The sequence below is a fragment of the Primulina huaijiensis genome, chromosome 8 (genome assembly GCF_012295235.1).
Source record: "Primulina huaijiensis isolate GDHJ02 chromosome 8, ASM1229523v2, whole genome shotgun sequence".
In the NCBI taxonomy this organism is placed as follows: domain Eukaryota; kingdom Viridiplantae; phylum Streptophyta; class Magnoliopsida; order Lamiales; family Gesneriaceae; genus Primulina; species Primulina huaijiensis.
This window is the reverse complement of record NC_133313.1, coordinates 22,599,679-22,623,683: the sequence shown is the minus strand read 5'-3', so window position 1 is coordinate 22,623,683 and position 24,005 is coordinate 22,599,679. Positions and strand designations below refer to the sequence as shown.

The 24,005-nt window shown below is 36.6% G+C and overlaps 4 protein-coding genes across 7 annotated transcripts; all 4 read left to right on the top strand.

Moving 5' to 3' along the window:
* The first annotated feature begins 60 nt into the window (after positions 1–60).
* Positions 61–6,425, top strand: LOC140983295 (protein CLT2, chloroplastic). The gene is made up of 10 exons (XM_073450279.1): positions 61–598; positions 1,780–1,925; positions 2,000–2,037; positions 3,089–3,204; positions 3,611–3,710; positions 3,791–3,826; positions 3,925–3,975; positions 4,753–4,876; positions 5,849–5,974; positions 6,057–6,425. Exons 1-10 carry the CDS (start codon positions 213–215, stop codon positions 6,212–6,214), a joined length of 1,281 nt encoding a protein of 426 aa, XP_073306380.1. The 5' UTR covers positions 61–212; the 3' UTR covers positions 6,215–6,425.
* A 364-nt stretch (positions 6,426–6,789) lies between these two features.
* LOC140983563 (O-fucosyltransferase 31-like) lies at positions 6,790–10,713 on the top strand. Of its 2 annotated transcripts, none has more exons than XM_073450654.1 (10): positions 6,790–6,985; positions 7,065–7,127; positions 7,222–7,303; positions 7,535–7,605; positions 7,761–7,849; positions 7,921–8,124; positions 8,912–9,173; positions 9,443–9,670; positions 9,834–10,031; positions 10,223–10,713. In XM_073450654.1, exons 1-10 carry the CDS (start codon positions 6,878–6,880, stop codon positions 10,472–10,474), a joined length of 1,557 nt encoding a protein of 518 aa, XP_073306755.1. In that variant the 5' UTR covers positions 6,790–6,877; the 3' UTR covers positions 10,475–10,713. The 2 variants fall into 2 exon arrangements, with proteins under 2 accessions (XP_073306755.1, XP_073306756.1); XM_073450655.1 differs by having other exon boundaries at positions 6,813–6,985; positions 7,065–7,107.
* Positions 10,714–12,601: 1,888 nt separating this feature from the next.
* LOC140982578 (probable inactive poly [ADP-ribose] polymerase SRO3) lies at positions 12,602–17,934 on the top strand. Of its 2 annotated transcripts, XR_012176305.1 has the most exons (5): positions 12,602–13,717; positions 13,898–14,136; positions 14,209–14,342; positions 14,440–16,569; positions 17,574–17,934. XR_012176305.1 is itself a non-coding variant. In XM_073449141.1 (4 exons), the coding sequence occupies exons 1-4, from the start codon at positions 12,738–12,740 to the stop codon at positions 14,533–14,535; spliced, it is 1,449 nt and encodes a 482-aa protein (XP_073305242.1). In that variant the 5' UTR covers positions 12,602–12,737; the 3' UTR covers positions 14,536–17,934. The 2 variants fall into 2 exon arrangements, 1 of the variants encoding a protein (XP_073305242.1); XM_073449141.1 differs by having other exon boundaries at positions 14,440–17,934.
* A 613-nt stretch (positions 17,935–18,547) lies between these two features.
* On the top strand, positions 18,548–23,850 carry LOC140982580 (inositol-tetrakisphosphate 1-kinase 3-like). Of its 2 annotated transcripts, XR_012176307.1 has the most exons (11): positions 18,548–18,811; positions 19,777–19,858; positions 19,990–20,022; positions 21,269–21,389; positions 21,593–21,685; positions 21,862–21,969; positions 22,066–22,242; positions 22,467–22,522; positions 22,649–22,733; positions 22,921–23,214; positions 23,558–23,850. XR_012176307.1 is itself a non-coding variant. In XM_073449143.1 (10 exons), exons 1-10 carry the CDS (start codon positions 18,609–18,611, stop codon positions 22,989–22,991), a joined length of 1,029 nt encoding a protein of 342 aa, XP_073305244.1. In that variant the 5' UTR covers positions 18,548–18,608; the 3' UTR covers positions 22,992–23,459. The 2 variants fall into 2 exon arrangements, 1 of the variants encoding a protein (XP_073305244.1); XM_073449143.1 differs by lacking the exon at positions 23,558–23,850 and having other exon boundaries at positions 22,921–23,459.
* The last annotated feature ends 155 nt before the right edge of the window (positions 23,851–24,005 follow it).

Below are 24,005 nucleotides of genomic sequence, written 5' to 3'. Positions count from 1 at the left end.
AACCCTTTTGGGTACAAATCTTGTCGGAAATGTGCATAGCGTGCCAAAATAGTGGGTAGGTGTGATGATTTTGAAAGAGTTAGGTGCCAACAAATTACAAGTCCTTGTTTGGGATAAAAAAATTATTGAATTAGATTATTTAGAAAACTTTAATTAAAAATTTTGTTGTATGTTTTTTGTTTTTATCACTGTTACATTTAATTTTCCGATCAATGGATCGTCTTCGCGCTTCAGCTACTATATCATCACAATTTCACCATCCCGCTCGTCTTCGCACTCATTCTGTGACCACCGCCGTCGCCGCCTATTCAACTGCCGGTGCACTTACTTTCAAGCTCTCCGTCTCCTCTCCGGAGCACCTCAAGATTTACCATAGAAAGACTAGTCATGCACTTGTGCGTTTGCACCCAATTTCCGCGAGTTCTGCATCTCCCCGCCTCCCGCCCTCCTCAGGTGCTAATGGAAACAGGAAGCTAGTCCTTGTGGGTTGCTCCACGGTTACTGTTGCACTAGCTATTGCCAATCGCGTCCTATACAAGCTCGCCCTTGTTCCCATGAAGGAGTTCCCCTTCTTTCTAGCTCAGCTCACTACTTTCGGGTATGCATTTTCTTAACAATTTCTAATTACATTATACATTGACAATGTTGAATTGAATATTTAGTTTCTAATTATAAAAAAAAAGGAGGTTAAAATTTACTCCTGCTGGTGAAGTATGATCATTGGCGCCTGGTGAAAACAACACATTTTCAAGTTTAATTTGCACTCCCTTGTGGTTTTTATTGCTCACTGACCTGATCTCGATTTATTTATCTACGATTGAGTCCAGCATGACTCAGACTTGCGCTGCATGGTATTTAATTTATATCTTGCTGAGTGAGCTGCGTTCTGGTCAACTTTAATATAGAATGTTAAAAAAAGTGTTCCAACTTCGTACTTAAGCTAGTAAATTAAGATCAAATTAGCATGAAACCTTCAGACAAGATAATAGCAGCCATTTACTTTATATCTCTTGATTGCTAGTAATTTCAATATATTCGCTAGCTTGCTGAAGGTTAAGTCAAAACCTACCCCAAGTATGCTGCATAGTAGTGAGGCAATGAATTGGGAAGAACTTGAAATGACCTTTAGAATCGATCTTCCTAGGCATATAAATGTTAGATCTTTTGTAAGCTGATGGTATGCAGTTTTGCTTCCTTTCTGGCTTTTGGATACAGTTCACTTTGTCTGGTTTGTAAGGATGTGTTATAACTTTACCGTTTTACAGAAAATTCACGAGATATGCATCAAATACGGAAGAAAAATATCATGCTAGGATTTTCTGCATCATGATTGGGACATTACTACATCTGATTATTCATGCGAACAATGATTGACCTCTTACCTCTTTTGAACATAGCAGTTAGTCATTGAAAATTTAATGGAAATCAAAAGATGGTGGTTGTTTATAATACACAGGTGCGTGTCTATGTATGTCACTGTTCTTTACATGAGGTACCAATCTAGTATCGGTACTGATGAGATGCTCAGCTATATAATACAACAAATAAGGAAAAGAATATCATGCTAGGATTTCTGCTTCATGACTGGAACATTATCATCATCTGATTTTTCTTATGCGAACTATTATTTATTTTCCTCCAATGCATCACGAAATTAGCAGTTAGTAATTGAAAATTTTATGGAAGTTAGAAGATGATGGTTATGTATTATCCACAGGTATGTGGTTATATATTTTATTTTATGGAAGTTAGAAGATGATGGTCATGTATTATCCACAGGTATGTGGTTATATATTTTACTGTGCTATACATGAGGTATGAAGCTGGCATCGTTACTGATGAGATGCTCGCTTTTCCCAAATCACGTTTTATGATAATTGGTTTCCTAGAAGCTCTTGGAGTTGTTTCTGGAATGTATTCTGCAGGTACAAAACACTACAATTTTTAGCAGTTTTCTTTGACATCAGCCTCCGTACTGAATGTCGTGTATCTTTAACAGCTAATCTTCCTGGACCAGCTATACCCATTTTGAGTCAGGTAATATCAATTTGATTTGTGCTGGATATTAATTTTTAGTTGTCTGATTTCTCAGTTCGATGCAATTAGTTTTTAATCAATTTATACAGTGTATACATGTTCAGTAAATTTTGAGGTGACATTTGGTAAACTTTGAGAGACATGTAATCTTGACAACAAAGATTGTTGGTGATATTAAAGTTAATGAAATTATTGGGAGACTACGTGACGAGGGGAACTTGCGCAAATACCTGTTTCTCTTCAAGTCCTAAGAAGAACCTTTTACTGCATTAAGTGTGGAGACACTAAACTACGTTGTCTGGACACCGTAGAAAGTTACCAATGATTGCTAAAAGCATAGCTAAACTTGCACCTCACTGGAGTTTAATGGGGAAATCATTTTCATGGGCTGCAGTCTAAGCTCTATACTGAAGTATTATTTATATTGGGCAAAAAGTCTAAGTTTGTGTCTCCTGGGGGTAGGTATGGACCATGTAATCTTATGTGGGGGATTATTTACCGCCATGGCTTGCATCTTAAATTTCTCTATCAATCAGAGAATGTAATACTTTTTTTTTTGCTACCTGGAACTTGGGTCAAATAAGAGTTCTTCTTGAATGATTTATACAGGCTTCCATAGCATCAATTCAAGGTTCGGAATCACGTGCTTTAAAATGTTCCTCAGTTGCACATGACTGAATTATTTGATTCACGAACACCTGTTCTTTTACCTAATAGAGTCCTTTAAATATCCTTCAAAGTTGACAGTTTTTAGCACGAGTTCCTATCTCTAAGAGGTTTCCAGACTTGCTTTAAATAAGATTCACTGTTTTCTGAAATTTGATTAGAAAACCTGCAAAGAAGCCGAGTCTTGATTTGATCCTTGTTATTTACCTTGATCACCAGATCAGTAATTATAAATTTGTCTAAATTTTTTCCTCTTTGAAAGTTAGTTTTAGATGACAACTGACCTGTTTTCTTGTCTCAGCGCACATAGTATCAACTATAGACAAACATAACCTGGTTCAAGTGGAAATTCGTTGTTTCATTTTTTTTGCAACTTTTATTGCAGACCTTTTTAGTATGGCAGCTGGGTTTCTCCATGCTACTATTGGGGAGGAGTTACTCGTTGAATCGAGTTTCTGGATGCTTTCTTGTTGCTGCTGGGGTTATATTGGCTGTTACGAGGTTTTATTTCTTGTCTTTGGATAATTAATAGACACCTAAAATGTGAATGAACTAATTGGGTCATACTGATGGTCCCTATTGGTGTATGCATACCTTTGGTCCTTGCTTCTAAAGTTATTCATTCAACTAAACTAAATATATACCAATAACATGAGTTTTTTTTCAAGAAAAGACTTCCAATTTTCTAGATAAAGACATTGTACTGAACTCATCTTGTTTATTTTGCGAAGTGGGCTTGTTTCATAGATAAAAAGAATCAACTTTGGCATTTGGAGGGAAATAACTGGAACAGGAAAGAGAGTAGAGTGATAAATGTTTCTTGGTTATTGGATGCTTGTGCATATTTTGTTCTTCACACTTTGCACTCTCCTGATGTCCTTGTAATATTTAAATCTCGCAATTGCAGTGGATCAGAACAAGATCAAATCCTGTCTGGAGTCGGAGTAATGTGGCCCACATTGATGATAGCTTCAAGCGCTTTCCAAGCAGTTGCTTCGATTCTCAAGGTAATGAATTTATTATCTTTTGACAGCTTGACCTTGCTCCTTGAAATAAATCATTTTCTGATATCAGCAGACATGTGTAGGAATCTGTTTTCCTCAATGCAGCAACCCACCTCAAGGTAATGGAACCTTTTCCCTTCCTTTTTGTCTATCTCGTAAATTCTCTTGATTATAATAATTTTAAATTTTCTAAATCTTTTTGGTTGTGTTAATAAAGGGAAAACTGCTGGACATCTTTGTCGTCAACTCCTTTGGATCTGGATTTCAGGTATCATTGTATTCATTTCACAAGGATATCATTTCATAATCATTATCAAAATTTTGATGGGTGTGTCTACTTTATGCATATATGCCCAATGTGCACATGTAAAATCTTGGAAATGCCTTATATGCCGATTTGAGAATCATTCTTATTCTTTCGTTTTTAATTGAACATTGTTTGTGCCTGGACAAGGCATTTGACATGGGTCCCCTCCCATATTCAATAAAAAAAAAAAAAAGGAAAGTACCTGATAGGGGGATTTGGCCAATTAACCAGAAATGCAGCAAGAAAGCATGAGAGTTTCTTGAATTTGCATGCATGATGAACTGTGGAGATAGGGTACTTAATCCTTCAGTTATATCACCGTTTACCAGCGAAGGCAAGTAACATGAACTTGGACCGACATCTTTCTTCACGTAGTGTGACATGAACTAGGAATTACAAGTGTCTCACTGGGAGAGGATATTTCTTTTTCAATTTCGTTGTGTCGGAAACTACTATGTTTCCAAATTGGAATATTGGTTTTTAAATTCTCTTTTCACATTTTATTGTTATCAGCATAGTGATGGAGGTGGCTGCCCGTCATTATCTGGTGAACAATTTTAAAAATGGACTATAACCCTGATCTGTTTCTTTAGTGGAAGGAGCCTTGTAAGCTGGGTGCACCCTCAATTCATAAATATAACAAAAATATGAACTCGTGACAATATGTCTTTAGATCTCTTGGTGCTTCCATATTTAATCTTTTGAATAGCAATATTCTCTGTTTCCTTTTGCTTGCAGGGGCTTTTTGTGCTTCTCTTTCTGCCTTTTTTGTCAAACTTGAAGGGTATACCATTATCTGAACTACCCTCATACTTGAAAAGTGGTGCGGCTTGCTTCCTCAATATTGGAGCCAATACAACAGGTAATATCTTTCATTAGACCTCAACATGTGGAATTCTCATGTTGCTCTTCCAGTTCTAATATCCTTCAGGAAAGGAGTTTGTCTAGAGAGGGTACCCCATTGGCCTTTACGTGATACACCGGCTCAGAAAATCACTGTGCTCGTCATTTTTGTGATTTTCTGAAAGTTATGGGCGGTCTTTCTGTTGGCCAATCAAACAAACTAATGTTAGCAGAGGCAGAGCATGTGGGTGGGGGGATGATTTTATTTTTTAAAGATATTTATTTACAGGATTTTTACATTAAAATAAAACATAATCATAAAGAAGGTTGAAGTAGTATATATTTTGTTTAGTTTTTATATTCTTGGGAAAAATACTTGTGGCATGAATTTTCAGGATATGTTTTATTAGACGAACTTATAGGATAAGAGTGTATTCTGGGAATTGGTTTTAAGAATATAATTTTTACTATGTTTCACTTATAAGATTTTATCTTTTTTCGATTAAAATTGATGTTTGTGTTGATGATGATTACGAGTTAAATATGTTGATGTTTTACTTAGATATCATATATTGTATTATAGTATTATTTAATAATAATTATTTTTGGAAAATTAAAAAAAGTCGAATATCAAGAATGAATACACATGCACGTATAAGTAATATGTGTTAGTTTCCAAAGTTCTTATTGCTTTATTTTAGTACATGCATGCATAAGTAATCCATTAATTCTTTCTGTGAGCTGGAATTCATTTTCCCTTTCTAAAATATATTTTTCCATCTAACATTATTATCTAGGTATCGGAGGTATAACCAAAGTCGCAATGATGGACACTTCGTTAGCTCTCATCTGAACCTCTGATTGTTTATATTTTATCAGATGCATTCATGAAATTCTTTTGCTTGAAATAAGTATATTATTCTGTTCATTATATAACTAAAGCTTAAAGATCATCTTTTTCATTACTTGATCCTCTTCGAAATTATGCCAGGCTGTGATGGAGCTCCACTGCTACCTCTCTTATACGTAGTAACCAATATAGCTTTTAACATTTCTGTGCTCAATCTTTTAAAATTTTCGTCCGCTATTGCTTCGTCCCTCGCTGTGATGTCATCAGGTACTCTCATCACTCGATGCTTATAAATTAATTAAATTACATCGCTCGCTTCCCTTGTAACAAGTTCGCTTTGGTCTTGTAGTGCCAATCTCAATCTATATACTTTCCTGCCCATTGCCGTACCTACCAGAAGGCGTGAACTTGAGCCCTTTCTTCGTCTTGGGAAGTGCTGTTCTTGTGATGGGACTCGTGGTTTACAATGTATCTTGGCCTTTCAAGCATGACTCGAATGTTTTGTGATAGTAGTGGGTGCACTTGATGTGAAAATGGATAATACGTGTAATTTCTTGATTTACTATATGTATAAACTTGATATAGCATACATTTTGTTTTATCGCGATGGGATAATTATTTAACGGTTTAGGGCAGATATCAAACATTGACAAGGATTCTTGGTTGTATTTTTTTGTTATGCACCATGGGTTCAAGAAAATTGATCTGATCATGTTGATATTTCCGTGGTTGTGTTTTTGCATTGTTCACATTTTCTTTTTAAGATTGTATTCATTTAAGATCTTAGTGCTTTTTTACGAATTATATGAACCAAAACTTGGTTAAACCAGAACAAATTTAATGTATTTTTTAACCATAACGAAACATATCCAAGGGAATCGCATAATTTATTGCTACAAAGGCAGGCTTGATAAGTTACAATGTCGGTAGAAATCAGAACAAGGGATCTGTTAATTTCGATTTTCGCACAAAGTTGCATAAAAGAAATTTGTTAGCTGACTATTTAATTTATTAAAGATATTGTATGTTAATTAATAATAATAAAAAGGAAAAAATACTTCAAAAATGGAAACCTTAAAGAAACGAAAAAAGAAGAAGAAGAAAACCTATATACTTGGAACCGGGAAGTATTTTTCCTCCAAGATTGGGCTTTTTGCCGACGACACGAAGATGAAGAACAGGATTTTGGCATTTTCCCCCCTATTTGTCCTTCTCCTTCCCAACCTTTTCCCTTCCCTCTTCTCGCCCTTGTCCCGCGCCTTTCCTTCACTCCTCTCCGTATGCAACTCTTCGATTTCTCACTAGTTTCATTTGCATTCTTTTTCAACTGAAATTTTCATCTGTATTTTTTTTCCAGGAATGGAATGCTCCGAAGCCCATGCACTTGAATTTACTCAATGGTGCTTTGCAACGTGTGATTGTGCGCTTTGCTTTCCTCTTCATGTGTTTTGTGATTACTTTTGAGTGGAAATTGTTGATCTCATGCCATGGTTTGTGGTTCTGTTTCGGAACAGTCTGACGATTATAGATCGAGGGTGTGGTCTGCTTTGCCTGATCAAGGATTGAAGCCATGTCAGGACTTCTCCAAGTCTCACAGTACGTGCTTCGTTAAACTATTACGTGGAACGTGATCCGATCCATATTTGGATCAAAGGTTTCCGTTTGAGTTATTTTTTTTAAAAAAAAATTCTTAACTTGTTATCGAAGCGCTTCTAATTCTGTAATTCCAGTTTTCCACTTTGAAAATTTCAACACGAGTTTAAAATTTCACGCTGATGGTTTAGATATCTGACTTTCGTGTTTTGGGATTCTGCCGCCATACTTTAGATCTGCCGAAGAAATCCAGTGGCTATATTCAGGTGTTTCTTGATGGAGGACTGAATCAACAGAGAATGGGGGTATGCAACTTCTTACTTAATTCTTGTCTTTTTTAGTAAAGCACGAGGAATAAATACTGTTGCTTATATTTATCGACGTTATGTTAAATCTAAAGACGTTACTATCTAAGCAGTAGTTTAATTTCATCTTCTTATTATTATTTTTGTCTTCAAAGATCTGTGATGCTGTTGCGGTTGCTAAAATATTAAATGTTACGCTGTTGATCCCACACCTTGAAGTGAATCCTGTGTGGAGAGACTCTAGGTATCCTTTGCTGAGCTTATCTTTTGTTTCCAAACAAAATAAGTCACCTCTAAAATGAAGTTGTCTCTCAGTTCTTTCACAGATATATTTGATGTTGATCACTTCATCAATGCACTGAAGGATGAAGTTTATATAATTAAAGAACTACCAGCTGAATACGCTTGGAGTAACCGGGAATATTATGCAACTGGCATTCGAGCTACTAGAATAAAAAATGCACCAGTTCATGCATCTCTGTCATGGTATATAGAGAATGTTCTCCCGGTAATAGAGAGGTATGACCATGCAAACATTCCCAATCGATTTAATTACTCAAGTCTCATACCCCAAGTCTACTCACAATAGTCCACTCCATTGATTCCGCTACAAAAGTCGCATACCCCAAAGATCAGGAACTATGATTGCATACCCACAATATTCTACTGGTTTTTTATCCATTGCTTCATAGAGCGCACGCCCATATGGGGTACTCGAGTTTTCCAACTGTTTTTGACCCGTATATATAGTCCCTTCTGTATGTTGGTTACTCCAATACTTGTTCAGAAATTATGTGATAGGCCTTTTTACGTTTCTAAATTTGAGTTATTTAGAAAAATGAACCAGGGCCAGCCAAAATAGATTTGTATATGAAATGCAGATGCCTACATATCATTTTCTGTGCAGGAATCATTTAAAATTACAGTTTATCCGAAGTGAATGCCAAGTGATGATAGTTGATGAACTCTATGCATGCTTAATTTTGTCTATAAGCAAACCATGGAGACATAAAATTAGGTTATATCCAAAATGACCTGGCAAATAGGCTTCTTCGATGGTTTTTGCAACTAGGAAGCTGTGACAATGAAAATGAATGTGGTGTCATATACTGGTGTACGATTGCATAAAAAAAAAAAAAAACTAAACATAGCTTTGTGACGTGCCTTTTGCATGTAACATTGATAAATAACATAACTTTTGAAGTGACTATAAACATGTTATTGTGTTACTAAACTAACTTGGTTCAACATTACTTGCACAGTATTTTTGTTGTTTATCTGGTTGATTCCTCTGCTGCTATTTCAGTTTTGGGATAGCTGCTATTGCCCCTTTTTCTCATCGATTGGCCTTTGACGATTTGCATCCAGACATCCAGCGCCTCCGTTGTAAAGTTAATTTTGAAGCATTAGTTTTTGTTCCCCATATCACGGCATTGGCAGAGGCTCTCATTAATCGTCTGCGAAACCCTCCGAGTGCAAAGAGAAAGGGAGAGCACATGAGCAGGCTGGAGGGTATGAATGGCATGGAAGTTGGAAAGTATATTGTATTGCATCTCCGCTTTGATAAAGTATGACCTTCAATCTGCTTTTACCGCTTATAGTTTTCCATAAGATTGAGGAGCCTTGGGTTTGGCTAGCACCTTTCAAATTTAAACACTTCGTGTATTCCTGACTGATTATTTTGTGCAAAAAAACTAGGTTTAGAAGTATGTGTTTTTCCTTGACAATCTGGGTGAGTTTTAGGCCAATAAATTATATTCATAAGCGGAGTTCTGTTGATTGCCTGGTTCACCAATTAGAGTTGCTAGGCTGAAACTTTGGATTCTGTCTTATCCAGGATATGGCTGCACATTCAGCTTGTGATTTTGGTGGGGGAGAAGCTGAAAAACACGCTCTCGCAAAATACCGTCAAGTGATTTGGCAGGGAAGGGTTCTCAATTCTCAGTTAAAAGACGACGAATTAAGAAATCGAGGACGTTGTCCATTGACTCCTGAAGAAATTGGACTCTTGTTGGCTGCTTTAGGATTCGACAACCATACCCGCCTATATCTTGCCTCACACAAGGTTGACTTTAATCTTTTATGTATCTTGAAAACCACGGTTATTTGATTGAAGATTGTCATGTCAAGTAGTTTTAGATGCAAGTTCTGGAAATTTGAATCTGTGCCTTCACTTGTCAGCAAGTCTTTACTGATGATGGTCTGAATATTCTTTGTACCGGGCTTAGGTATATGGGGGAGAGGCTAGGATCTCAGTTCTTCGAAATTTTTTCCCGCTAATGGAGGATAAGAAAAGCCTTCTGTCAGCTGATGAGCGTGCTCTAATTGACGGAAGAGCTTCTTTATCAGCTGCTGTTGATTATCACGTGAGCATGCAGAGTGACATATTCATTTCTGCTTCTCCGGGAAATATGCACAATGCACTGGTAAATTTTGCAAACTCAATCATTTATAAGATATTATTATTGGATATTGGATTGTTTCTTACAAAATTAGTTAACAAGTAGTACAAATCATGAAATCAAACTGTTGGACCTGCTGTTGTCTGTGGAATGTATACATGCAGTCTGCAACTTGTATTTCTGAAAATTGAAATTTGGTTTTTGTGAATTCCCAGTTAGGCCATCGAGCATACAAGAATTTAAAGACTGTACGGCCTAATATGGTGTTACTTGGGAAACTCTTCCTCAATCAGAGTATGGAATGGTCAGAATTCCAACAAGCGGTGGCAGATGGCCACAAGAACAGACAAGGGCAGATCCGGTTGAGAAAGAAAAAGCAGTCCATATATACATATCCTGCTCCTGATTGCATGTGTAGAGCTCGACTGCAACGACTCTTTGGAGGGTTGACTTCCTTAGTACAATGATCGAGGTTCTGCCTATTCATTTAGGTTGCCTATGTTCCGCACTCGGTTCTGTCCGAATGCTCACATACAAGGAAATGAGTGCACCAGGGAAATTTTGGGGGCCAAAACATGCGTAAAAAACACAATAATGCAGGTAGATAAAGATTTTGGTGGGTGGCTCATAATGAACTCTTGTCCTATGGAATTTAAAATCTAACAATATTAAACGATTGGATGGAGGGTGAAAAGGATTAGTTGAACCGACGCTTTAATATGTTGATATTTACACGGCTCGATTAATTAGACGCTCCTATATTGAGGCGATCACACATCATTTGTCTTCTGGAAGAATTTGTTGTCTCACAACTCAACGTCATTATATAATCGTGTAAGCAAAGGATATTTGGTGACAATCTTATGACCGACAACAAGAAATTTACCTTGTTTATGTTGTTTGAATATCCACTGTGGTTATAGCATGCAAAGATAATTGAAGACTCTGAGTTTCACTTGTGATATCCATCTTGGAAAAAGGTTGTTTGTATCACCTTTTCATTTGAGTAATGTCCAAGTCAAATTGGTTTCAACAAGCTTCTGTTTTATTTCTTCTTGAGTAACTATCAAAAGCAAGTAACAAGCCTGTGTCTTTTTGTCTTCAATGGGATGGTTTCCTAGAGTGTTTCGCTGGTTGTTTGTGATGTATGACAACGTATAGAAGATCACTGTTTTTGCATCCAAAAGTTCTTAGAATTTTTTGTCATTTCTATTTAGTTTTGGAGCTGTCTTAACGTTTTTTAGTTGCTACATATGGAACGGGATTTATCAAAATCCAGCTCTTTTAAAGGCGGCCTCTGCGGCATTCTGGACTTCATGTCATGCTATATTGAAACTTTTATGAGCTGCGTCAGTGACTCGAGCCTTGGCAGTCCTTGAAGGTTAGCTGTTTAGATGTCTCAAAATCCTGTGACATATTGCAATTTGAGTGACACGATTTTTTTTTTTTTCCTTTAAAAAAAAGTTTTTAACCCTGTAAGTGGGATATGCTCGGCGTATGTAGTGTTGTGGATACTGTTAAACAAGTGGATCAGAATTCCAGCCCGTGAAGTGTTTAAACCAAGAGCTGCATGTAAACTGCGAAACAAATCAGGCACACAAAACCATGGGCAAAATCAGCACATTAGCATAGTTTTGAATTTGAGGTTCTATTAGGTTTTGATACAAACGGAAGGAATTTTATTTGTTATCACAATTATCTGTAACATTACGCATACACTACCCAAAAAAATAATCACAAGTTAAACTAGAAAATATAATAAAGTAAGTTTCAGTTAATCTTCTCTCACTATATATATATATACATACCAACTTTTAGTATATTAATTAATAAAAAGATTTTCAAAATATCATTTCTATTCCAAAATTTTAAATTCTCATATTCCACGTTTCTTTTCCATTTTATTTTTCTCTCACCATTTCGACGGAAAAAAAATTAATAAATATATATATTTAAAAAAAGCTATATGATATTCGAATATAAATATTTTAAATTTAATATGATTTTTGAGTATTCGAATTTGTACAGTAAATTTGATATTAATCACACGTCTTTTTTCGAATGAAAATTCAAAACAAAACATTAAAAATTTGGTTTTGATATATGATATTTCAGTATTAAATATTTCATATATAACACTAATATATGATTTTTGAGTATTCAAACATGTATAACAAATATGGTATTAATGACATGTTTTTTTCGGATGTAAATCAATACATACCATTAAAAATTTGATACTAATATATGATATTTAAGAATAATTTTTTCAGATCGAGTATTAATATATGATATACAGCGCACACACACAAATGTAGAAAGTATTGATATTAATATATTTTTTNTATCTTGGGCTTTATTGTAGCACGAAAAACCAAATAAATATGCGATTATAACTATTTATCACGTGATGAATGGTACATTTTGCAAAGTCAAGACCTAAAAAAGAATTTTAGGACAACGACTAATAATATTACATACATGTGACGTAATAGATTAACCCTAAGGAGATGTGGAAATGTCAATTCGTTTCTTTGGGCTGAAGCAATCGAAATCAGAACCCCCTTTCTACCCTCGCACGTTGCGGCTCCGCTGACTTTTGTCTCGGGCCAATTCCGTCATTTCGTCCCCTAAACCAGTCCCCCCACTATAAAACGACGATAGGCAAAATGGACCCTACCTCAGAAGTTCTTGTGCCCAGAGCTTCTCGACTTGTATCTTTGTGTAGCCATGGATCCGGCTCCCAATTCAACGATGATGACGAAGAAAGGTGGCAAATGTCTCAGAGTCGATGTTTCTCGATGCTCCAAGGCGTCGCCGTCTCGCGACCCGCTGATCCAGAATTACTCCAACTTCAAGAGGAGCTCCCAACCAAAACGGGTCATGTTTTACGATCACGGATCTTGGACTGACTACCCGGAGGCAGTGGTCGAAGTATTGAAGCTAGGGTTTTCCGAGGGCATGCCCATGATCGAGGCTCGTATCGAAGGGATTGATCGTTTTCTCGACTTTTACCGCATGCTTGAGATAGAATTGGAGTCTGGAAATCAGCGGTCTATTTCTTGGATTGATGTTGATGGTAAGTGCTTTTTCCCCAAGATTTGTATCAATACTTACGATAATAACGATCCGGATTTTGTCGGTGGCGATGAGAACAATCCGAAGATTGAGATCGAGATAAAACTTAGCAAATTAGCTAGTTCGGGAAGTTTAAAGAGTTTGAACTTGAATGAAATGGAAAAATTAACTAAGAGAAACAGAGAGGAACATGCAGAAATGAATCAACCGGAGGAGAGTTCATCCAACGGTAAAGTGAAAAGGCGGAAAATTGTTTGTGAGAAAGAATTGCAGTCTCCAAGATGGCCCAAGACGAGAGTTTTGAGAGCTGAGGAAGAAGGTTATACATTGGTGAAAAATTTATTTTTGACGGGATTGAAGACTGTGGAACCGGGTGCAGAAGTTACTGTCATCAATCAATGTGTGAAGACAGGACCGCTGGATGTGGTTCGTCGCCAGGTTTTCATGAAGCAGATGGAGATCACCAAACAATCTAGAGGGGTGAGTAACATGGTCTTTGCATGGTATGGGGCATCTGCCAAAGGTGTTGAGAACATTTTGATGCATGGGTTTGGGATTCCTGCAATGGCATCAAGATCTGAAGGTCATGGCTTGGGGATTCACTTGTCCCCTGTGCGTTCACCCCAGAATAGGTATTATGTGTTTGAGATTCAACTTGAGTTTTCTTCAGACAGCTGGTTTAATTTTTCATTGTATTGGTTACCAATTTTATGGCTTATAGTTTCATTGTTGATCGTTTGTGAAAAACAAGAAAAAAAGTTAATGCATTTTAGGTTTACTTGCTTTTTAATCTTTTTTGGTTTTTCATCCAGTGCATTGTTGTTGGAGATGGATGAGAATGGCGAGAAACATGTCATTTTGTGTAAAGTGATACTAGGAAAATGCGAGAAGATTGATGCAGGGTCTCGACAGTCTCATCCTTCAAGTGTAGAGTATGATACTGGTGTGGATGACTTGACTAGTCCTAAGTGGTATACAGTGTGGTATGCGAATATGAATACCCATATTGTTCCGGAGTGTGTTGTCAGCTACAGGCCTGCAAATGTGCCAGGTAAGCCTCCTTGATTGTATGTATTCTCTTGCTTATAATTTGGTTTGAAACTGAGGTATAATTATTTTACAGGTTCAGTAAATGGTGTCTCTCGTGTGAATTGGGTTCCGCCGTCTCACGTAATTGCCAAATTGCTTTATAGGATGAAAAGTTATCTGCCTATGCCCAAGTTTCAAGAATTGCGAACTTTGTGTGGATTGTTTAAGGCGAGCCTTATTTCTTATAATTGTTATATAAGTGGTAATTTTTCCCAAAATTTGGTCGGTGATTGAATTTTAATCGATATTACTATTTGCACTGCAGGAAGGAAAGTTGGGGAAAAATGTTTTCATGCAACAGTTAAGATCAGTTGTTGGAGATGATCTGTTACGGTCTACTATCCAAGAAATTTGTGGCTAATAATAAGGTTTTGTCCTAGTTGTGTTTGCAGTTGGAAGAATTTAAGAAATATTCTTTCTCGTGGATCATATAGTCCGTAGAACTCATTGTAATGTTACCAACTGTTTATAAAGAAAGCCTCTCAAATGTGAATCAATCTGTAGGCTTAGGGCAGACTTTGGAATCAATTTTCGAACTTTATTGATTTACTTTCGCTTGATAAGAATGATGTGTGTTCCTTGTGTATGCTTTGATCTCTCTCTCCCGCTCTCATGTTTTTATGTTCTTTGTGTGTGTGTGTGTGTGTGTGTTGGAACAGTGGGGCTGTCTCATTGGTGTGGTGGGGCTGTCTAATTGTATTGTTGGCTAGTGAGACCCTTCTGCTCCTAGCATTTGCTAGTAATTCACTCAAACTTATTGAGAGTTAGACTGCTCTATGTGAATGTGTGTGAGATTGGTTGGCTAGTCTGCATGTTCTCTGATTTGCCGTGATCGCTGGTTGGGTTAAAGCTAATGATTTGTTGGGTATATTAGCTCAAATGTATTGTTTGGCTCACATTTGATGAATTTTATGGTTTGTTTTCTGGATATTGTTGGAAAGGACTAAATTAGGTTTGATGATATTCAATAATCGATACCTAGCAATTAATATGTAATTACCCTGAAATGTTGCGTGTTTTAGTTAATGGTGATGAAAATAGAAGTTATATGAGTATTGTTTTGCTAGTTACTTATTAAATGGATATAATGTATAAAGGAAGTGTGTACCCACCAATATTCTAGCAAGTCTTTGTGTTCTATGCTGCACAACCTCTTCATGAAGTTGAGATGTTAATTGTTAGACTTCCAGCTGCTCCTACCTGTGGCAAGAGTTATGAATGGTGTTTTTTGTACTTTATGACAGGTACTTTCTACTTTCTCAATAAAAATCTTGTTCCCTGAGATCTTAGCCTTTTGAATATTTCTTCGCAGATTATTTGTACATTTATGACAAATACTTTTTTTTGTAAAGTTGAGGATTTTGTATTGTAAAGATATGGTCATGATTTATCCCTTTCATTGTGGCATTATTTGATGATTTTAAATATGTGATGTCTTCTGCAGTCTTCACTAGGTGGTTTTTGTTTTCACTCTTATCTTTTTTGTTAGGAAGTCAAATTAGTTTATAGAGACTTTCTCGCCGACCGCGTCATCTGTAGATTTATTATGCTATTCTGGTTTTCCTCCAGTTCTCCATTTTCTTACGGTTTATAGAACCGTTGCAAATGTTGCTCAATTTTTACTCATTTTCGGTTATTCAATCAAGTTAGTTATCCTAATATTTTTTATTTAGGTTAAGCTGCATAATTTGTATATGGTAATGCATATATATCCTTAAAACTCAGAAATTCTGTATTTTTTAAATTATTCTTTTATTCTCCATAAACCCCATACTTAAGAAAATTATTTGGTGATTTATAGTTAAGTTTTCATTTCTTTTTTGGGGTAAGGGGAGGTGTATACAGCATACTGCATAGTAAACCAACTTATGTTATAATAATTTGAACTAAATTTGTTAATTTTGATCCTCGTTAGCCAGTGTGTTAATACTCCGCTTATTTAATGCTCTGACCTGTTTTTTGTTTTTTGGAGGTTGGTAATCTTCTCGTTGCAGTCTTACTACATTTATTTTTTTTGCTGTTGTTGACAGTTTGCAGTCCTTTTTGGTCTTACCACCAGAACTTCAGTGCATACATGCATGGGATGATTAAAGCATGGGTGTTGTATTTATAATACTCCAAATCGTTTTCGACGACGCTACACCTTTAATCAAATTTATGGAACTTGTCACCCTCTAGTTATGGCCATTAAATCATGTGATTACTGGGGGGTCCCTTGCTGCAACAGTCATGATACGGATTTTAGTCTAGGGTCTTTGGGTAATTGGTATATTCACAGTATCTTTTGCATTTCCTCTTTGAATCGCAGAGTCAAAGACAATGTATTTGATGGGATCATACTGGTTTGTGTTCTTGCGCTAAAAAGATGACAAGCAAAGTTATCTCATGCGGGCAGGTAATTTAATCCATTTACAGATTATTTTTCAAGTGCATTACATGTTGTAGTTGCACCACCTCACTTGCATTTTTTGTAACTTTTGTGTTTTTGAAGACTAATTGAAATGAAAAATGTTCCACCATATGGTCGATGTATTGTCCATGATATGTGTTTTTGTGGATTTGATTGATGCGAAATAATCAAGAAACCAGCATTTCTGTGGATATGATTTATCTTGTGACAATTATGTTTCCTTCAAGCTGTTCGAATGTGATGTTTTATTAACATGCTAGATGTTGCGCACCAAATAACTGCTTGTGTAAAAAAAAATCTAAATTTGATATTCAAAATATTTTATTTAGTTACTTTTAGGCTTGTATAGTTGTATTAGATGCTTTGTTTTGTGAGCAGTAGATGTTGACATCCAATTCTATAAAAGAAAACACGCTGTGTGAAAAAGCACAGATACAAAGCCCCTATTATAATGCACAACTTGTGCGCTTAACCAATTTGGCCGGTGCATAAACCTTTTTCATAATATCATTTTTTACTTATAATTTGCTATAAAAAGTGGTTCTTTTGTTTATTATTTTTCTTAATGTTGTTACTTGTGTTGGAAAATTGCATTTGTATGAATGAAAAATTGAGGCTTAAATTCCATATAAAGTGGGAGGGAGGAGTTGAATTTATGAAGATCGATGATCTGATTTGATCCCTTCAATTTTAGTATTGAATTTAATTGGAAATTTATCATATTTGTCACTTTGTGTCTCCATGTTCTCACCATGTTTGTGTTAGTGGAAGAAGTCACGGTAATAGGTGAGCGAGCGGGCTTTTGCTGTTGTGAATATGAATTAATATCTCTGGTATAAGCTTATCGATTTCCACAACTCATGCACTGAATTTCCGAGCAGTTGTCTTTCTCCTCTAGTTTTGTTCGGCCAACAGGGGCAATACTCAGGTATGTGCTTTTGTAGTAATTAATCGTGCTTCATTAACATGGGTTTTAACTGTTGTCTTAGGAAACGTACGCGAGTCTCGAATGAAAGAGGAATAGGATGAATTTAAGGAAACTGAGACTTGTGTTTTTTGCCCTGCCCAACTGGGTTTGATCGATATTGACTCGGAATCTGGTTTGAGTCGTCTCAGTCTTTGCCGCCGTCATCTCGGAGCCAATATTCAGTTTCTGTTGTCGAAGTGTTTGATACCCGTTGTAAATCTGGTTGCTCTACCAGCAGCGCAGATATGATATTTTATTTATTACTGGTTGTTATCTTTGTTTCAATCATTATTTGATAGTTGTAATTTTGTACAATAACTGCCAAACAAAATTTGTATGTGATCATTCTTCTTAGCAATGGACTATTTAAACTGCTTTATTGACGCATATGTTTAAAATCCATCTTAAGATTTTGGTAGCTATTTTTAATATCAACTGCTTCCACGAGAAACTAAATTTGTTAATTCCAATGAGTTGATGTCCACAGCCTTCACTGTTTGTGTTGATAAATCAGTAACAAGTCATCGTGAAATGGTACGATAAAATTTATGAAATGACAAATGTTTCAATCGCCCAGGTTGTTTTCAGTGGTCACTTCCACTTGCATTGACCCATGATGAAGCGATTAATACAAATTTTCATGTGAGATTTCTCTATATATATGTATGACAAACCATGATTTGCAAGCCTCTAGCATTGCCGACACTTTTTTTTTTTTTTTTTTTTGGGTTCCAAAAAGCTGATGAAAATTCTCTCTCCTGTTGCGAACCACAATTATTATTATTATTCCTTTTGAAACAAATTTTTTCAATTCTTTGTCTTTTCAAACGTGGATTAATAGGTCTAGAGAGAATTATGTTGGAGTCTTTTCTCATCCCCTGCATTTTAAAAAAAATATATATATATATGACCATAGTTGAACGAACATAGGAGAAAAGATTTGATTATATTTTATTATTTATTTAATAAATAAGTGTAAAAGTTCCTTCTTTCCTGGCATTCAGTTGGGGAGAACATTAATCTCACAGCATAAAAAACGTGTTGTCGTTGTTTGGGAATGAGGATGACTGGTGAAAAACCGTTCGAAGAACAGATCAGAAACGACGGAGAGGTGGGGGATAATGAGAAAATGGTGGCGCTTCCGCGTAAGAAGTGCACGCCGCCGGTCGTCCCGGCTTTAAAACTTGTCGTCGTCGGATATGCTCTTACGTCTAAGAAGATTAAGAGCTTTTTACAGCCCAAGCTTCAAGGCTTGGCCAGGTATTATAAACTTTCACAACATAATGCGTGTTTTTTTTTGTTTTTTCATTGCTTCCTCCATTGTCAAAATGTTTAGATCTGTTTCAGTTTCGAAGGCCATATACATGTATGTATGTGTACGCCTCCTATTTCTCTATTTTTCTTTTTCGCTAACTTTATATCTCCTTTTCTGTTTTTTTGTTTTTAATGATTTTATCCCTACTGTATGCTGGATGATAAGGCGCTTCTTGTGATTTAAATTGTCTCTGGGAATCGGTTCTGTAGCTTTAGATGTTGTGCAAGTATTTTTCTTGGTAACATTTGAATTTTCTTCTGGTTATGTGATCGCTTCAGTTTATTTATATTCTAAACGGAATCTCCTTTTTGAGGTGTGGTCACAGCCACACAAGTGTTTCGGACAGAAGGATGCTTTTGATTTTGACAAAAAGCTTGTGTTCACAAGTTGAAAGCATTTTTTCTAGATATTCTATGGTCCTCGTCATTCTCCGCCTTGTTTAGCTTGATACTTGTTGCCACCTTTGCATTGTCGCGAAACTTTGAGTTTATCCTCTATTAGTAGTGCTGGAAGCCTTGAAGTTTTGGCTGTCGAATTGGAATTTGAAGCTGTCCTTCTATATTCTCCAGCTGTTCATTTTAACTTCCTAGTTTGTGCTTTGACCAGAAGCTTTTTATGGACTGGAAAAGAAAATAGCTTTGGTATCTTTTACTGTTCTTGTGTCTTGTGTTCATTAGTAAGCCTTGGAACAAATTAAATGCTTGAATGCTTGGCATCATCACTTCTTCTTTTTTTTCAATGAAGAGATAAAAGAAAAGGCTGTATAACTATTGGTGTCTTTTATTTGACTAAAAGTAATAGGCAGATTTTTCGTGATACTATGTCATGACGAGCCGTGGTTTTTCACTATCACACAGAAAACGCCTGTAGATTATCATGTGCTAATAGCTTTTGGATTATACAAATGCAGGAACAAGGGGATTCTTTTTGTTGCAATTGACCAAAGTAAACCCCTTTCGGATCAAGGTCCTTTTGACATCGTGTTGCATAAAGTGAGTTTGCTTGTGCCCCTTCACGGCTTTACCACCCTTGTCTATAAATGTAAATCCTGCTTTATATCCTATTTGGTTTGCTTATAACTCAAGCACAGTATTGATACATCCCAAATATACTTCTTTCGCAGTTATCTGGAAAGGAGTGGCAGCATGTGCTCGAGGTTGATCTCGTTATTGAATATCTGCATCTTTTACTTATATTATTGCAATGCCTTCGGAAGTTACGGTTGGATGATACATATAGCATCTTAGGAAATTAATTGCATGATGCACGATGTTATGGCTTGGACAGTGCTGTCTCCGACTGGTGGGCGACCCGCTTGCCCTAAAACTTGTCTCATCCAACTTAATTTGCAGTGTGCAACTCACCGCCACAATGAATCATGACTCGGTGATTTTGGCTAAAAAGCTCACCTTTTTTATTTGTCTACAGTTTTACATCTTTTTCAATGTTTGTTATTTCATGTACTGTGTGTTTTAAATTCTGCATGTTTTCCGTTATAAGTTTTCTGCATACTTGGGTCTATGGTGCTGAGTTTTCAGGTGGGAGTGTCATGAGGATCGGTCCATCTGTGGCATGTGTGGTGGGAGAAAGACCTTGTAACCTAAATTGGTCTAAAGGATCTGCTAAGAATGCGATATAAAGGATTTTATTCACGAAAACTCCTGAGAAGGAAGCCAAAAACCATGTTGTACACAACACAAAGGATAGTAATGGATTGGTCTGAATACAAACTTCTTCATAGCCAGCACCAAATCCCGAGCATTAAGTTTTGTCTTAACATGGAGTCAATTACACTAACTGCTAGCACATGCACTCAAGAAAAAATGAATTGGACATATTCCAGCCTTCCATAATTGTTTGGAGATTACAACTTGTTTTTTTCCTCTCCGATAGTTTCTTTTTATTTTTATGTGTTTAAGGTAATATATTTATATATTGAGGGATCAGACTAGCAGTTAAAGAATTTGATCAACAATCTTGGAATTTTGTCTGAACCAAATAACAATATCTTGTGTGTTGCAGTGATAAAGTCAGAATCGCTGAAATGAAAATATCTAGGTATTTTTGGGGTTTGTGCACTAGGGAAAAGGCTTGTCTTGATTAATCAAGTACAGTCTAGTCCACACTACATTGAACCAGCTCATCACATATCTTACTTGCAGAAGAAGTGAGGATAAATATTGTAGCCATGATACCGTGCTGAACTTACATGCAAAATTTATAGTTAGAAAATGCACTTCCAATGTTCTCTGTGCTTTGTTTCCCTTTTTCATTGATTCATATTTCATTGATTTTCTCATTTAATGTTTCTTTATTCTTGTCTGGTTGTAATTTGGGAAGAAATGGAACATGTTAATTTTTTACCTGTTTATTTTAAAATTGTTATTTTGTATCTGTTGAAGGATTACCGGCAAACACATCCTGAGGTGACAGTTCTTGATCCTCCTGATGCCATTCAGCATGTGTACAATCGACAGTCCATGCTTCAGGATGTTGCTGACTTAAATCTGTCGGATCCTTGCGGTAATTTTATAGATATGCCTTCAATAGCTTGGGTGTTTCTTTGGAGGCTTTTGCTTCTCTTTTTTCACGGTCGAGAAGCAATGCTGCGGGCATAAGAAATCTGATTCGTGCTAATGCGCCAGTTTATGGGCATTTTCAGAACTAACAAACTTAGCAAAGTAAGATGCAAGTGCCATCAGGTTTCACTTCCATTTTGTATTCAGGAAAAGTTCGCGTTCCTAAACAGTTGGTTATCAAGAAAGATCCATCATCTATTCCGGAGGCAGTGAACAAGGCTGGGCTGAGACTACCTATTGGTACGTTCCTTTGATATTTGCGTGAACTCTAATATCATAATAGCGATAGATAAACTTGGAACTGTTCTCTGGTATGCAGCCATATATACTTTTATGCAATTGAGCAGGACTTAGGAGATCTTGTCATGATTTTATCCTCATTTTGATATATTGTAATCGGTCTATGGATATTTCAGTGGCAAAGCCGTTGGTTGCCAAGTCACATGAGCTGTCTCTTGCTTACGATGAGTGCTCCCTCCAGAAGTTGGAACCCCCTCTAGTTTTGCAGGAATTCATTAATCATGGTAGGATTCCATTGTTAATCTGATGTTCAGCAACTTCCCTATGCTTACCATAGAAAATTCATCCATGTGGCACCTCCTCTTTTATTCAATTTGTAGGAGGTGTACTCTTCAAAGTTTATATTGTTGGGGAAGCAGTAAAGGTGGTCAGGCGTTTCTCCTTGCCTGATGTCAGTAAGCGTGAATTATCAAAGAATGTGGGTGTTTATCGCTTTCCAAGAGTATCTTGTGCTGCTGCATCTGCCGATGAAGCAGACTTGGATCCTGGTATTGCTGGTGAGCAGTTTTTTTTATGACATAGACTTTTGAGTGCAAACTACTATGTAGAATCACAATTTTAGTGTGAGTGCAGTGGAGTGCGCTACCTTTACGGCCCGTGAAACAAGATTTAATATCCCTTTCAAATGATTGATCATTTGTTGAGTTGAGTTGGGTGATTATTTTTTGGTTGCATTGACATTTGAAAGGATAATCACCTTTTTCTTTACCATCTTTATCAGAGCTTCCTCCAGGTCCGTTACTTGAGAGACTGGCCAGGGAACTACGTCGGCGACTGGTACTCCCAATGCCCTTTGTTATTTCTGTCCATATTGATGCGAACAACAATTTTTTTTATTTTTGTATCCCCATGGTTTTTTCTGGGACATTTGTTGATTATTATTATATTATGCGCATGTGATAGGGTCTTCGACTATTTAACTTGGATATAATTCGAGAACATGGAACTGAAGACTGCTATTATGTGATAGACATCAACTATTTTCCAGGTATGGTATATGACCTTGTGATTGTGTTGGAAAGAATCAAAATAATGAGGGAAAGTTGAAGCATTATGGCCGAACAATGATATAGTCTTAATCGGAAACGGAATTTTCTGTACAAGCAACAAGGTCCTAAAAATGTGAAGGGCCTGCCTAGGGTGTTAGTTCTTACATGCTTCCACGCAATTTGCAGGATATGGGAAAATGCCAGAGTATGAGCATATATTTACAGATTTTCTTCTGAGCTTGGTACAAGGCAAATAAAAACCAGGATCTGGCCTGAGGGGTGTAGATGAACCCGTGTGTGCAAGATGATGCACCAGAACAAACATTTACGTCATTGGAAAGAAGAGAAACATGACTTCTGCATTGCATCACTATATGTGCTTGCCAATGCATTGAAGTGAGTGTTTGCACCATTCCTTTGCAGTTTTCGCCCATCCATGGCGATACTTGTGACCATATCGAAGGCAACATTCTGGAGAAGGTCCAATCCCATTTTTCAGTTTCTTACTTTGCTGCTCTCATGCTTTAACATGTTAGACTCAGTAGTAGTTGGTGGAATCAATATGACTCGATTCTAATAGTTCGCTAGGTGCTAATCGTTTTAGGCCCAAATTTTAGGTGGTGTGCTGCCATTCTAGTTCTCCTTGAATATTCTTCTTAGTCGAGGAGTATTTACAAAATTTCTCCCATATCACATTGCTTGTTCCTAGTTTTTTAGTGGGTAAATCCACATTTCAGTTAATTTTTTATGTGGGGGAGGCGTTTTCCTCCTGTCGTCCTCTACTGGGTCAGTACTCAGGTGATTCTTTCCTTGTCTGGTATAGGTGTGTTGGATTTGAAGTACGGTTCGAGAATGGGGATGTATGGTGATGTTCAATCGGTAGATGTCTCAATATGGATTAAACCTTGTTGGTGTTATAAGGTTAATGAGATGCTAATTTGAGACTCTGATTCTAAGGATTTTTTGGATGGTCCACATATATGACGTCTATAAAGAAATCGTGGATTTCTACTTATTAACCATAAATGTGAATGATATTTCACTTAGAGCAATGTAAGGATGAGTTGAACTCGACCATTTTGTAGATAGTTGGCTTTGGATTTCATCGTACAAAGAAAGCTAGAATGTGTTGTGCTACGGAGGTCGATAAAAAAAAAATAAGTGCGTCAGTAAAGAAGTGAAGAAAGCGACGGAGAAAATAACTTATCAGTCAATGTACTTTCAAATGTTCATTTTTCTCTCCCGAAAACTTGAAAAGCTCAAGTTTTTCA